This window comes from Lactuca sativa, chromosome 1 (assembly GCF_002870075.4).
Source record: "Lactuca sativa cultivar Salinas chromosome 1, Lsat_Salinas_v11, whole genome shotgun sequence".
NCBI classification, from domain to species: Eukaryota; Viridiplantae; Streptophyta; class Magnoliopsida; order Asterales; family Asteraceae; genus Lactuca; species Lactuca sativa.
In genome coordinates, this window is record NC_056623.2 from 23,350,212 (window position 1) to 23,364,365 (window position 14,154).

Genomic DNA, 14,154 nt, shown 5'->3' on the forward strand with positions numbered 1-14,154 from the left:
TTTCTCACTATACTACATGTGATAGTATATGTCCTTGTATGCTAGGATATAGGTACTGTCAGGTTATGTTTGTTTGTGTAGAATGGTTAGTCTGTTGTGTGATTTGTTTGCTATATGATGTTCATATGTTTTATTTAGGATTTGATGATAAGATCAACTTTAGTGTTGCGAGTCTAGATACTCATATATAGGAATTGATTGCAAGATCAACTTAAGTGTTGTGAGTCTAAATACTCGATGCTTGTTAGGCAGATCGGTCTTTGTGCTGAGAGCCTTGGTTGTATGCTTGTATGTATATTGTTGTATACGGTATTTTAGGGAACTCACTAAGCTTTGTGCTTACAGTTGTCGGTTAAAAGTTTTTCAAATACTTCATCAGATCGTGGGATGGCGACACATCATCAATTCTATGATTTGAGATTTTACGATGCTTATCTTTATAACTCTAATTTTTTATTATGGTTTATGAACAAATGATTTTTTCTTGAATATAATTATATGAAAATGAGTGTTAATTCTAATTTAAAAATAAAATTTTCATTTGGAAAATCTGGACGTTATAATTAAAATCTAAACATATACAAAAAAACCATGCATTGCGAAATTGACATACAAGGATCGAGAAAGATTCACATATTGCAAAACACCTTTACTCAACCTTAAACCAAAGTGTTTTTAACCTATGTACCACATGTAAACTGTCGAACAAAATATTGATCTAACTATGGATATATGCATTGCTAAATAGACAAGCATCTATAGTGATTCAACAATTATAAAATTAATCTAAAACATAAAACAAATTCTATTTCATATATCCACTACACATGACATGCTTCAGATGAAATAATGCTGTAAATCTAAAAATATATTGAATCAAACATTGCAAAAATTGAAATTCATATATTCCCGAATGAAAAACCCAAAACACATTTGATTTTACACACCCACTATATCCTCCTTAATAAATGATGGTTTTTTTTGCCACATATTAATCTCTCATAAATTTTGACACTTGTCATTTTGTGGTATTTTTGAAATAAATATTATCCACTTGTTAATTTTTGGTTTGTTTTAATTTTTAAAATTAAAGGGCGTGTTTGGAAAAAGTAGCTGTTAGCTGGAAGCGGGTAGCGGTTAGCTGGTATCAGGTAGCTGGTAGCGTGTAGCAGATAGCTAGTAACGGGAAGCTGTAGCTTTTATTTGTTATATAAATGTTTGACAAAAGTAGCTCGAAGCTTTTAAAATATATAAAATTACATAAAAAGACAATTGATTAAAAATAAATAAATATATAAATATATTTTAAAGGGTAATTATGGAATATGATTTCAAAAGCTCATGAGCGTTTTGTTAAACGCTACATTAAGTAGCTTTTAGAATCGGGGCGTTTTGTTAAAACTAAAAGCTAAACGCTCGTATTGCCAAACGAAGCTTTTGTTTAAACTAGAACGTTTTATCAAAAGCTAAAAGCTAAAAGCTCTTAAACGTTTTCAAAAGCTTTGTGCCAAACACGCCCAAAGTCATATACTTATATATGTAAAGTATTAAACATCATATATATGATATTAAATTGTAATAAATATGTTTCTTCCTTAATTTAAAGTTGTAAATTAAAAAATATTTTTTGTTTACATTTTAATGTTTAATCTTTTCTAAAACAATCTGTGTAATACACGAGTTTCACACCTAGTATAACATATATAACATGTTCTATCATTGTGTAAACAAATCCACCAAAATAATGACATATGTATTGCGAAATATATGTTCATCAATTATTATAGATTCGAAAACTATATATAGCATGCTCTAAATTTTGTAAACAAATCAACCAAAATACTGACATATGCATTGCGGAATATACGTTCATCGACTATCAAAGATTTGTTGATTGTGAAATGCTCAAACAAACCTAAGAAAAAAAACTCAACATTCAAGTTCAAAATAATCATAAACTTGATTTGATGCCATTTGTTCGAAAAATTGTTCTATCGACCTTTCAAAATCCATAAGAGATTTCAATACCAAATTACGAAATAATATGAAAAAAAACGTAACGTTTAGAGCTGGAAGACTATAACTGAGGCATTTCAAAATCACAATGCTCATAATTACAAAATAAATGTGTATTTTCATCTAATTATTAAAAGGAATACATTTTGTTTTGAAAGAGTAATTTTCTCTTAAACAACATAAATTGTAATCTAAATTAAGATTCTATATTAAATACTTTTTGTAGATATCTTTTCCAAAAGAACTATTCAAAAACATAGGATAGCAAATATTTTGTAGGATCTACATAGATAAGATCACGCGTAATGACACTTTAATGTACAAATACAACAAATATATATACAAACCGTGTTGGATTACTTCTGCCAATTTGATAATAAATTAATAATTTATACACATATAATCATGACGAAATAAATTTATCAAAAAGAAAAAAAGAAAAAAAAAATCTGCTCCACCCACACCCACACCCACTCGCCTTTTACCATCATCTCCATTTCTTCCTCCTCCTTAAAGAATCCTACACTCCTCTCTCTCATCGAAAACCCAACACACAGCTGCCCTTTATAAAGAACAACTTTAACTCCTTAACTACGAAGACACTGTTTGATTTGGTCCAAAATCGATTGTTTCTACAAGCCGGCGACCGAAGAAGAAACAAGAATTAGTCTACTTTTTACAGCTCCGCGAATTTAACGCCATTCAGTCGTTGTGTAATATAGTATTTCGAGTTTGTTATGTTGTCTAAATCATAAGAGCAGTTCATATCCGAAACCCATTTTGTTTTTTCGAGAATAATGCGAGAAAGATTGGGAGTTTTATTAACGGTGGGGTCGCCGATCTGGGAATCATTGTTAGCTGCGATTTGATGGTGCCGGTTACTTCGCCGGAGAAGATTCAACACATTTAATGGAGTTCAAGATTCGTTGTAGGAGTAATGGTAATAGTAGATGTGCTGTTTTTTCCAGACGAAAATGTTGGACTGAGCTATTACTTCTACAGGTAAAATCTCAATCATGTTTTTTCGTCTTTTAGAGTTAATTTGTCTTTTCAGTACTGTTATCAATGGAAATTCTAGGGTTTTATTTATTTATCCATTTTTTTTTTGTATTTGAAAGATTGAAGCTTTCAAAATCTTCAATGGAACTGTTCACGCCCTTTCTCACCTCAGCAGTTTTTGGTTAAAAAAATCGAAGCTTTCTTGGTCTTTAATTACTATTTTGTCTGTAATATACTCTTTTACTGTTTCAATTTAATCTTTCTTATGTTTGTACGACTACTTCTTTATAAACGAAAATTAGGGTTTGCTAAATCCGGTCCCTTTTTGGATATTAGAGTTTAAATTTGAGATGCTTCAAGTGAATTCATGATGGGCTATCGTCGTTGTACGCTTTAGAGATCTGTGTGTGTATCTAATAAAAAAAATAGAAAATTTACAGTTTTAGAAAATCCAAATTTCGTACTTCACATCCTTTTTATGTTTCTTTTAGCTACAATAATTGATCGATTTTTTGTTGTACATTTCAGATTCTATTACTCCTGGTATTTTTGGACATCATTCAAGCAAAATACAACGATAAAGAATTGCAGTGGAGAGAGCCAGAAACGGGTGCTGAAAATGTTGCATCACATTCTTGTATTCATGATGAAATAATTGAACAAAGAAGAAAGAAACCAGGAAACAAAGTTTATTCAGTAACTCCACAGGTTTATCAAGCTCCTGATACCTCAGAACCTCTTCACCACACAGGAAGGGCATTATTGGAAATTCAAAAAGTTTCAAGTTTGCCCAAGAATGCAAAGCAACCTATCCGAATTTATTTAAACTATGATGCTGTGGGTCACTCACCTGCTAGAGACTGCAGGAAAGTTGGGGATATAGTGAAAGTGAGTTTAACCAAACAAAAATCTTGAAACTTATTCACTTTTTTTATTTATTTAATATAAATTTCTTAATTATTTATTTTTTTCTTTCAGTTAGGTGAACCCCCTGCAGCTTCTAATTTGGGTACACCCTCTTGTAATCCTCAAAATGATCCACCAATTTATGGAGATTGCTGGTATAATTGCACTTCAGATGATATAGCAGGGGAGGATAAAAGGCATCGCCTTCGAAGGGTATTTTTCAAATTCACATTTTCCTTCTTGGGTTTTGTGTTATTCGTATGTTATTATGTTAAGGGTATAATCGTCTTTTTCATATGTTGATCAGGCTTTAGGGCAGACAGCAGATTGGTTTAGAAGAGCTTTAGCTGTTGAGCCTGTAAGAGGAAACTTGCGGTTAAGTGGTTACTCTGCATGTGGTCAAGATGGTGGTGTTCAACTCCCTCGTGAATATGTTGAAGGTAAATCTTGGTCAAAGTTTCACATTTGACCAATCTTTTTCATGATTTACAAAGATGACATTTTTTTTAAAAATCTTGACAGAGGGTGTTGCGGATGCTGATTTAGTTCTTTTGGTGACCACAAGACCGACATCTGGCAATACACTGGCATGGGCCGTAGCATGTGAACGTGATCAATGGGGTCGTGCAATTGCAGGTAATACAAAGTGTTTTCTGGATAAATGATGTTTAAAAAAGTATACTCGAGAAAAAGACAAAAAAAAACTTTGGGAAATGGAAGGAAAGAGTAAATGAGAGTGAAAAAGCATATAAAGTTATAAAAGATTCTCCTTTGTTCTTTCTGTATTAAGTAAAAAAGAAACAACCATATATAGCTTACCAGATTAAGTCTGTTTGAACAGGGCATGTGAATGTTGCCCCTCGCCACTTGACCGCAGAAGCAGAAACACTACTTTCCGCTACACTCATACATGAAGTGAGTTTGGTTTCTTTTTATTATTATTATTATTTTTTTCGTAAAAAATTTATAAAGATGTGAGCTTTTTATAAAAAGTGTTCCTAATAAGTTTGGATTTGCAGGTGATGCATGTCCTTGGATTCGACCCTCATGCCTTTACACATTTTAGAGACGAGAGAAAAAGGAGGCGAACTCAGGTGAATTGTTAAATTCCAAAACTTTTTATATTTTTAAAATCCGAAACATGTTAAATTGATCATTGGTTTTCTTGTTCAAAATATTTTCAGGTTACCGAAACTGTAACGGATGAAAAACTTGGAAGGACAGTGACACGTGTCGTGCTCCCACGCGTTGTCATGCATTCACGCTATCATTACGGGGTACACTTCCCCCTTCTTTTACTTTTGTAGAAATATTCTATTTTTTTTTTTTGGATAAATAAGTCAAACGAATGAAGTATAAAAAACTTTCGTTGGCAGGCATTCTCCGAGAATTTCACCGGACTCGAGCTAGAAGACGGTGGAGGCCGTGGGACTTCAGGTATCTATATAAGTGCTTAACCCATTAAGCTCATTAACTCAAAAAGAAACATCAATTCTGATTTCCCTAACTTTTTGTCTGAATCAGGATCTCATTGGGAAAAGAGACTTCTGATGAACGAGATCATGACTGGTTCAGTTGATACAAGATCAGTAGTTTCAAAGATGACATTGGCTCTATTAGAAGATAGTGGTTGGTATGAAGCTAATTACAGCATGGCAGATCATCTTGATTGGGGACATAACCAAGGAACCGAGTTTTTAACTTCCCCTTGTAACCTATGGAACGGGCCCTACCATTGCAACACAACACAGTTAACAGGGTGTACATATAACCGTGAAGCCGAGGGTTATTGCCCAATTGTAAATTATAGTGGTGATCTTCCTCTGTGGGCCCGTTATTTTCCTCAACCTAACAAAGGTGACTAAAAATGAGTATCTCATAACAAGTGTTTTTACTTTTTATAAAGTTGAAAAAGATTTTGACTTGGTGATTATTGATGACAGGTGGGCAGTCGTCATTGGCTGATTATTGCACGTATTTTGTAGCTTATTCTGATGGTTCGTGTATAGACACTAATAGTGCAAGGGAGCCTGATAGAATGTTGGGCGAAGTGCGTGGAAGTAACTCGAGGTGAGGGTTATATAATAATAATAATAATAATAATAATAATAATTGGGTAGATTTTTTTTGAATTATAATGTTTTAATAAGGAAAAATTTATGATTATGATTTAATTTCTATTTTGTGAAGGTGTATGTCCTCTTCGTTAGTGAGAAACGGATTTGTAAGAGGCTCTATGACACAAGGAAACGGTTGTTATCAACGAAGATGTACAAATAACACATTAGAGGTGCTTAAAGAATAACTTAAAGATATTTTATTTTTCTGGATAAATGATGGTTAAAGAATAAACAATATGTTAAATAAGTTTCTCCTATTTTATAATTCATAAATCGATGTCTGTTTTCAGGTTGCTGTTGATGGCATTTGGAGAACTTGCCCTGAAGCTGGGGGACCCATTCAGTTTCCTGGTTTTAATGGTAATTTTGTTTGTTATTCATATAATGATTATTGACATTATTTTTCTGTGATTTACACTGTTTATTTAGCACAATAGTTTTTTTTTTTTTTTTTTTTTTTTTTTTTGTAGGTGAACTTATCTGCCCGGCATATCATGAACTCTGTAGCATAAACCCTATTTTGACATCCGGGCAGTGCCCGAATTCATGCAACTCCAATGGTGACTGCATTGATGGAAAATGTCACTGTTTTATCGGGTTCAATGGCCATGATTGTAGCAAACGTAACATTTTCTTTTCCCTTTTGACACTTTTTAATTTTTATTTCATTATATAAAACGAACGTATTTTTTCAGGATCCTGCCCAACCAATTGTAGTGGAAACGGGAAGTGCCTGAAAAACGGTATTTGCGAATGCAAAAACGGATACACCGGGATCGATTGCTCAACAGGTGAGTTTCAGTTCTCGATTGTTTTGAACATGTTAAAGTTGAGGGACTTGAAATGAAAATTTTGGACTTTATTATACAGCTGTTTGTGACGAACAATGTAGTCTTCATGGTGGGGTGTGTGACAACGGTGTTTGCGAATTCCGATGTTCCGATTACGCGGGTTACACATGTAGAAACACTTCAAAGGTTCTAGAAAGTCTGTCGATTTGTAAAGATGTGTTGATAAATGATGCAGAAGGGCAACATTGTGCACCAAGTGAATCCAGCATATTGCAGCAGCTTGAAGAAGTGGTGGTGATGCCAAATTATCATCGATTGTATCCAACTGGTGCTAGAAAAATTCTTAATATTTTTCGAGGGAGAAACTGCGATAAAGCTGCTAAAAGATTAGCTTGTTGGGTAAGCCTGTTTTTTCTTAAGACGTGTTTCCCTGGGTTTCTGTATTAAGTCGTTCTTTCTGTATTTTACAGATATCAATACAGAAATGTGAAAAAGACGGAGATAACAGATTGAGAGTGTGTCATTCAGCATGCCAAGCGTATAATTTGGCGTGTGGGGCATCGTTGGATTGCTCGGATCAAACCCTTTTTAGTGATGAAGGTGAAGGGGAAGGATTGTGTACGGGTTGGGGTGAAGAAATGGAATCATGGTTTTGAAGCAAAATCTTTTGTGTTAATCATATTGATTCCTTTTATGGGAGGGATCTTTGTAAATCATAGGCAGTTTTTTTTTTTTTTTTTTTTTTTAACCCGAGGTTAATTGTGTTTTGGGGAGGTTTACTTTTAACTGTATAATTGTAGGGAAATGTCATGGCACGAAGTGTTGATGGCTTTAGATTTAGGGGTTTGTTTTTTCTTTTTTTTTTTCTCTCTAACCCAAGAGTTATTTGGATTTTTTGGGGTGGGGGTCCTTTTTATTGATGAAATCCTTTTGGAAGAAGAGGAATGTATGGATTAAAAGGAAAGATGAAAAAGAAATGCAAGGTTATGAAGATTTGTTGACTAGTGTTTATGTTGGTTATTACTTAGTTTATTTATATATGTTTAGAGGATATAAAATCGAGAAAATAACCACAATAGGTGGAGGCTCTTAATAAATAACCACCTTTTAAACTCAATAAAAAAATCTTAATTTTCTCTTAAGAAGTTTGAAAAAAATACATAAATTGTGAAATTATTGATGTATTTTAAAAATATGAATTTTTATCTACTGTTTTTTTTTTGAAGTTTTTCTTTGTAGACAACTAAAAAATTCATTTTGTATCATAGTAATTTTGTAGTGGGCTCATTACAAAATTACATAGTTTTTTTGTTTAAAGAATTAAGAGAATGAGGATGGTTATTTTGTTAAAAAAGCCTTCATATATTTGTGTATTTTTGAGATTTTCTTTTCCCAATTAGTTCCGTGATGCTAATGGCAACAAGTAGTAATGTTCGATTATAAGACTCGAGGGACTTTGGCGAACTTTCAGAATATTTAGAGGGAACAAGAACAAATAATGAGGATTACAAAAGATAATATACAACAAGATAACGTTTTTCAACTTTTAAAATGTTAATATTGTTTTTGAGAATGAATTATTCTCAATGCTTTTTAAGTTACTAACAAATTAAATTCTATCGCGGCTAAGACTAAATTATTGAAATCGTTAATATGGTTTGTTCAAAAATTGATGTTTTGAATTATATTTATATATATAGGGCTGTAATGTAAAAAAATCAATACTTTTTTTATGTCTTAAAATAAGTATGTTGACAACTTGCCAAATGCCAATAGTTAATTCCCAAAAAATGGTGTGCATACTAGATATCTTGATGATGAAAATCATCTTTGTATTCATTTACGAATGAAATTGTTTCTTTGTAAGTGTTCATAGATGATTCTAGTAAAAACGATTTATATAAGGGTTTGACTTTTTTGTTATAAAAAAATACCAAGTATAATATAGTCCGGCGATTAGGATGAAAGCTTTCCAACTAGCTAGGTGGGTTGTGTTCAAAAACACGAAGTGTGTTTCTTTTGACTATTTCGATCTCAATAAGCTGTCAATTTCAATCAAATCAACTAATCAACATTACATATTTCATTAAAAGTATTATGTAATACATTTAATTTCTATAATTTAAAAGATTTAAAACCCATAAAATAATTGATTCGTACAAACAACGTTTTTTCTCCTTACATAAAAATACATGTTTTAAAATATTGTATTGTACAACTCTATAAAAAGATTGTTGTGTACATAATTTTTTTTGTACGAATCAGTATCCAATCAAAAAGAGTTTATAAAAATCGAATCAAATAAAAGCCCTTGAATTCACCAACCAAAAACAATATATAAGTTTCAACATGTAAAAACTTAATTGTTGCATTTCATTAAACCAACTTCTTTCCATATACAAACAATTTCACATATTCAATAACTGGAGAAGGACGAAAGCCAGAATTCGTAGCAAAAGTAAGGTAGGCACAAGTTACACCAATGTATATTTTGAACCAAACAGATGAGAAAAATGTAAGATGTGTAAATAAACAAGTAGTCCCTATAACTATTATGCAATTTATCACACATTTTATTGTTGAGAGCTCTTGTTCGGTTCCTTCGTTTTCAAAATGACCACGTGTAATGAAATCGGATAGTAATTGGTCTTTGAGTTGAAATGACTGTAATAGCCATGCATTGGACTCCTTTTGTGAAGTCGGGATATCGTCTAGGGGGACGCGTCGAACATGGATATGAACTTCAGATGGTTCTATTCCAAAAACATTGTCCAAGAAGGTGGGACACCGGTTTTTGTAAGCTATTGTCAAGTCGTATACTGAAACCATAATGCGAATGTGAGAATATATATATATATATATATATATATATATATATATATATATATATATATATATATATATATATATATATATATATATATCAAATAATGATGGTATTTGCAAGAGAAAGATAGATCAAAATTTAATTTGCAAATTGGGAAAAGGTCGCAATTTGGAAGATATATATGTTAGGGATAACCAAATGAATAATAAGCTTTGATGATATAAATTATGGACTTTATGAGATATGTATAAGATATTTTATAAAAGTTATAGAGAATGTAGAACCTGCATCCAAAGACCCCCTCAAGATTTCCAAACAAGCATGAAAACCTCTTGTTTTAGGAAGCAACACATTCTTGAGAATAGGCAACCCATTTTCAGCAGCAAATTTTTGGCTTTTTATGCATTTTTGCTCTCTGTTTATCAAATAGAAAACAAAGCAATTCAAATACATATAAAATATAACTTTACATGCTTTAAACTATGCAATAAAAAACAAAAAACAAAAAGGATATCTAATATAATATGCATTACGTGAAATCAGTTCCTTCGGGAAAAACAGCAAGCCACAATGGATCTGAATGATTTGTAAAAGTTGACAACATCTTTTGCATGTTACTTTCATCAACTTCCCATTTTCTTTCAACTGAAATATACTCCAAAATATGCAATGCCCAACCAAATAAAGGTAATTTCATCAAGCTGCTTTTAAGTACATATCTGACGCAACTTATGGACCCCTTTCTCAATGCAAGATCCCAAAGATACATCCAATCAACTTCTGTTTTGTGGTTAGCAATAAGAAGAACACGTTCCTTTTCTGGAACAGTTTCTCCAGAGAAAACAACTTTAGTTTCGTTGATCTTTTCAAATAAGAATGGCCATAAAGATAGCCAAATTCCATAAAAGAAAGACAATGCCTTTCTGCTATAATGTATGCTGAAAAATCGGGGAAAAACTGCAGCAGGAGTGCCTAAAAAAACGATAAATACAAAGGCAGTCGAAAGATAAACAACCAAGCATACAAAACCCCTTATGGCCCTTTGAAAATTCAAAGGGTAGTTCTTTAATCCACCATCGGAGTCTGAGTTTGAAGTCTTACACGCATCCATTTTTTTTGGAACTCTTGGTCATGTAATAAAGGCGCATTTGCTGTTAAATAGATGAAAGTAGACTCACAATATACATGCTTTCCTTGAAATTGGCAAAAGAATTAGTGGATGTTTGTTAAAGAAACAAGAAGCAATGCATGGAAACATATCACACCAATAAAGCCATAACTTAACAATACCATAGAAATATTATTAGTTATTATAGTCTAAAAGTATATGTTCACTAGTCATTAATCAAATAACAATTATATTTGAAGTATACGAATTTTGACATATGCATGCCCTCTTATTTCTTATATTTGATTCTTTCATTTTGTAAAAAAGTTAATAACATAAAATACCCTATATGTTGGGTTCTTTTTTTTTTTTTTTTATGAATTAAACCTCAACTTCTTTTTTATTTTCTACAAAAACCTTGTAGTATTTATTTCATTTATTTGTATTATTTATTTATTTCAATTTGATTTATTTTTTCATAATAACTCTCATAAAACATCTAAGACCGCAAATGCAAGTCTTACATGACGTCATAAATCTATCCCAAGCAAAACTAATTTAATCAAAACACCTTATTTCAAATTTGGGATCTTCTAGATTTTAAGTTTTGACAAAACGTTCGATTTATACAAAACTTTTCGTTTGACATTATAGATTTTAGCTTTGAATTTAAACAAGACGCCTCAAATTTAAAAACTACTTCATATAATTTTAAGAATCCTTTTTAAACAATTTGTTATTTTATGTAATTTTATAAATTTTAAAAGTTTCAAACTATTTTTTCCAATACTCATAATAAATAAAATTATAACTTTCAGTCATAACTCATAACTAACCATTATTCACTAACAATTACCAACCAGTTTTTACATATTCTTTGCCAAATACGGTAAAACTAGTAAATACTAAAAAAAAAAAAGTCAATTTTCAATATTTTCCAAATTACGTGGCTTTTTTTTAAATATTTTTTATTTATAACATTACTCTCTATTTTATTAAATCCAATGAGAATATGAGATTACAAGAATTCTAGTTGGGTTAAGCCCAAATCCAAAAACAGATAGGCCGATCCAGTAGCTAAGCACTGCAGCGAACATTGCATGACACAAGAATCTTCCAGAGATTTCAACAAACCAAACTCTATCAGATTCAACGATTTTAAAATGCTAAACAGGAACGAAGTCTTTAACAACCATCGCATGCAACTAGGAATCTTCCTCCGATTCTACACCTCAAGCAACGAATATTGATTTCAGGGTGCATCGCGTTCGCCGGTCGCTGTATTTCTCCGAAGATCTATACGGTGAGTTATTTCCCCGATCCTCAGTAGTTTTATGATCTTTTCCTGATCTTGATTGATGTTTGTGTTGTTTCTTCCACGAATCGAACCAGTTTTTCATAAATTCATCTTCTGTTTAGTTTTTCCGAATTCGTTTCAAGTAATGAACCATTTTTGATTGAATTTTCTGCTCCTGAAACCCTAGAAGGTCCAAGTTTTGTTTGATTGATGTTTGTTGTACTTTAGGGTTTTACTTGTTCATGTAGTTTAATTGATCATCGGGATTTTGATTTATCGTTGCAATTGTTGGATGGACGATGTAAAAAAATTTAGATACTTCGATTTGGTTGTCTGCAAATCTATGTTACCATGAAAGTTTCTTGAGTTTCTAGGGTATTTTGGTTATCTTTCTTCTTGCTTTTTGTTTGAAGTTTGATAATTAATTGGTGGGCTTACTACAGGAAATTGAGCATTTGCTCCGAGAGAGATGTCTGCTGGGTTTGGGGAAGTGCCAAACAGGTCACCCCAATCCCCATCTTGTTCAAACCCTAACAATTCCAACAATGGCGATCCAGGAAACTTTGAATGCAACATATGCTTTGATTTAGCTCAAGATCCAATCGTGACTTTATGTGGTCACCTCTTTTGCTGGCCATGCCTTTACAAATGGCTCCACATTCATTCACATTCACAAGAATGCCCAGTTTGTAAAGCCCTAATTCAAGAAGAAAAGTTAGTACCTTTATATGGAAGAGGCAAAAACTCAACAGACCCAAGATCAAAATCAGTTCCAGGTGTCGAGATTCCACATCGGCCGCCAGGTCAGCGACCGGAAACCGCCCCTCCACCAGACAGAAACGCATTCCCTCAACCTGGGTTTGGATTAATGGGTGGTTTTGGGCCTGCAATGACTGCAAGTTTTGGGAATTTTACTTTCTCATTTGGTGGGTTGATTCCATCTTTCTTTAATGTTCAAATGCATGCTTTCACTGGTCCTCAGATGTATGGAAATGGTGGTGGTGGTGGTGGAGCTGTTCATGGTTTTAACTATGGCGGCAATCATCATCATCATCATCATGGACATGGAGGCCATCAGCAGAGAGGTCATCACCATGAAACAGGTTTTTCTGCAGCTTCACCAATTCTGATAATTGGTCTTCTTTTTCTGTTGGCTCTTCTTTGGAACTGAGTTAAATTTTAATATGATGTGGACATCACATAGTTATTTGCCATTCAGAATGAGAATTGAGAAGTATATCATTTGTTTCTTTTTTCTTTATTTGATTATGGTATATGTAGCTGTTTATAAAGGTTTGCTTTTAGACCATTATTTGTACTTTGAGCAGTGTTTGATCATGAGGATGTTTTTTGGATTAAACTTACTTGTGTACTTCTATGTCCCCCTGTCTTGTTATAGGGTTAATGTAATAATTTGACCTATTAAATGATGGGATTGAAGAGGTGTTTGAGATTGCTTATGAAAGGGGCTTATTGACTTTTGACTTTTTTAAAAAGTTAAAAAGTAAAAAAGTGCTTGCGAATGGATAAAGTGATTTTAGAAATAGCTTTTCAAAACACTCAAAAATGAGTTTTTGAAAATTCGCATGTATCTTATCTTTCAAATGCTTACAACTTATTCACCTAAATCAACTATGAAATGACTATAGGCTAGTATAAACTAATACAAATTACAAATAAAATGTCCTAATTTTTTTTTTCAATATAGATTTGATTTTTTTTTCTATATAAATTTCAAATAAATTTTAAAAAGTAGGTGGGTTCGAGAACCCACCTGGTCTTTGGGTTTGCCTTTGACTTTTGACCATCTTAATATAAGGTAGGTCCTCATTTCAATCCTCTCCACCCGAATCATCGCCATCACGCTCTACCTTTATGAAAAAAAAAGCCACATATGGCAATTAAGTCATCACCCATTAATAAGTAGGCCTTACAAGGTCTAAAATCTTATCATTCTCCTGAACCACATCACACCCAGATCACACCATCGATTAATCCGGAGGTTTAGATCTTCCATATATGTGGTTGTTTGGATTTTCCATATTTGTTCTCCATTTTCTTCCCAAGATTGAACACTGGAAATATTTTGT

The 14,154-nt window shown here is 32.5% G+C and overlaps 3 protein-coding genes across 3 annotated transcripts; 2 read left to right on the forward strand and 1 right to left on the reverse strand.

Moving 5' to 3' along the window:
- The first annotated feature begins 2,468 nt into the window (after nucleotides 1-2,468).
- LOC111876250 (uncharacterized) lies at nucleotides 2,469-7,836 on the forward strand. The gene is made up of 17 exons (XM_023872787.3): nucleotides 2,469-3,018; nucleotides 3,544-3,903; nucleotides 3,994-4,134; nucleotides 4,229-4,361; nucleotides 4,444-4,557; nucleotides 4,763-4,836; nucleotides 4,941-5,015; nucleotides 5,106-5,198; nucleotides 5,298-5,358; nucleotides 5,446-5,778; nucleotides 5,865-5,991; nucleotides 6,112-6,211; nucleotides 6,332-6,401; nucleotides 6,512-6,664; nucleotides 6,737-6,832; nucleotides 6,912-7,231; nucleotides 7,303-7,836. The coding sequence occupies exons 1-17, from the start codon at nucleotides 2,926-2,928 to the stop codon at nucleotides 7,486-7,488; spliced, it is 2,529 nt and encodes an 842-aa protein (XP_023728555.1). The 5' UTR covers nucleotides 2,469-2,925; the 3' UTR covers nucleotides 7,489-7,836.
- A 1,372-nt stretch (nucleotides 7,837-9,208) lies between these two features.
- LOC111876288 (probable 1-acyl-sn-glycerol-3-phosphate acyltransferase 5) lies at nucleotides 9,209-10,782 on the reverse strand. Its single transcript, XM_023872842.2, has 3 exons — nucleotides 10,193-10,782; nucleotides 9,944-10,074; nucleotides 9,209-9,651 (listed from the first exon to the last, which is right to left on the reverse strand). Exons 1-3 carry the CDS (start codon nucleotides 10,768-10,770, stop codon nucleotides 9,209-9,211), a joined length of 1,152 nt encoding a protein of 383 aa, XP_023728610.1. The 5' UTR covers nucleotides 10,771-10,782.
- A 1,058-nt stretch (nucleotides 10,783-11,840) lies between these two features.
- On the forward strand, nucleotides 11,841-13,424 carry LOC111876249 (uncharacterized). The gene is made up of 2 exons (XM_023872786.3): nucleotides 11,841-12,070; nucleotides 12,508-13,424. The coding sequence occupies exon 2, from the start codon at nucleotides 12,534-12,536 to the stop codon at nucleotides 13,233-13,235; it is 702 nt and encodes a 233-aa protein (XP_023728554.1). The 5' UTR covers nucleotides 11,841-12,070; nucleotides 12,508-12,533; the 3' UTR covers nucleotides 13,236-13,424.
- The last annotated feature ends 730 nt before the right edge of the window (nucleotides 13,425-14,154 follow it).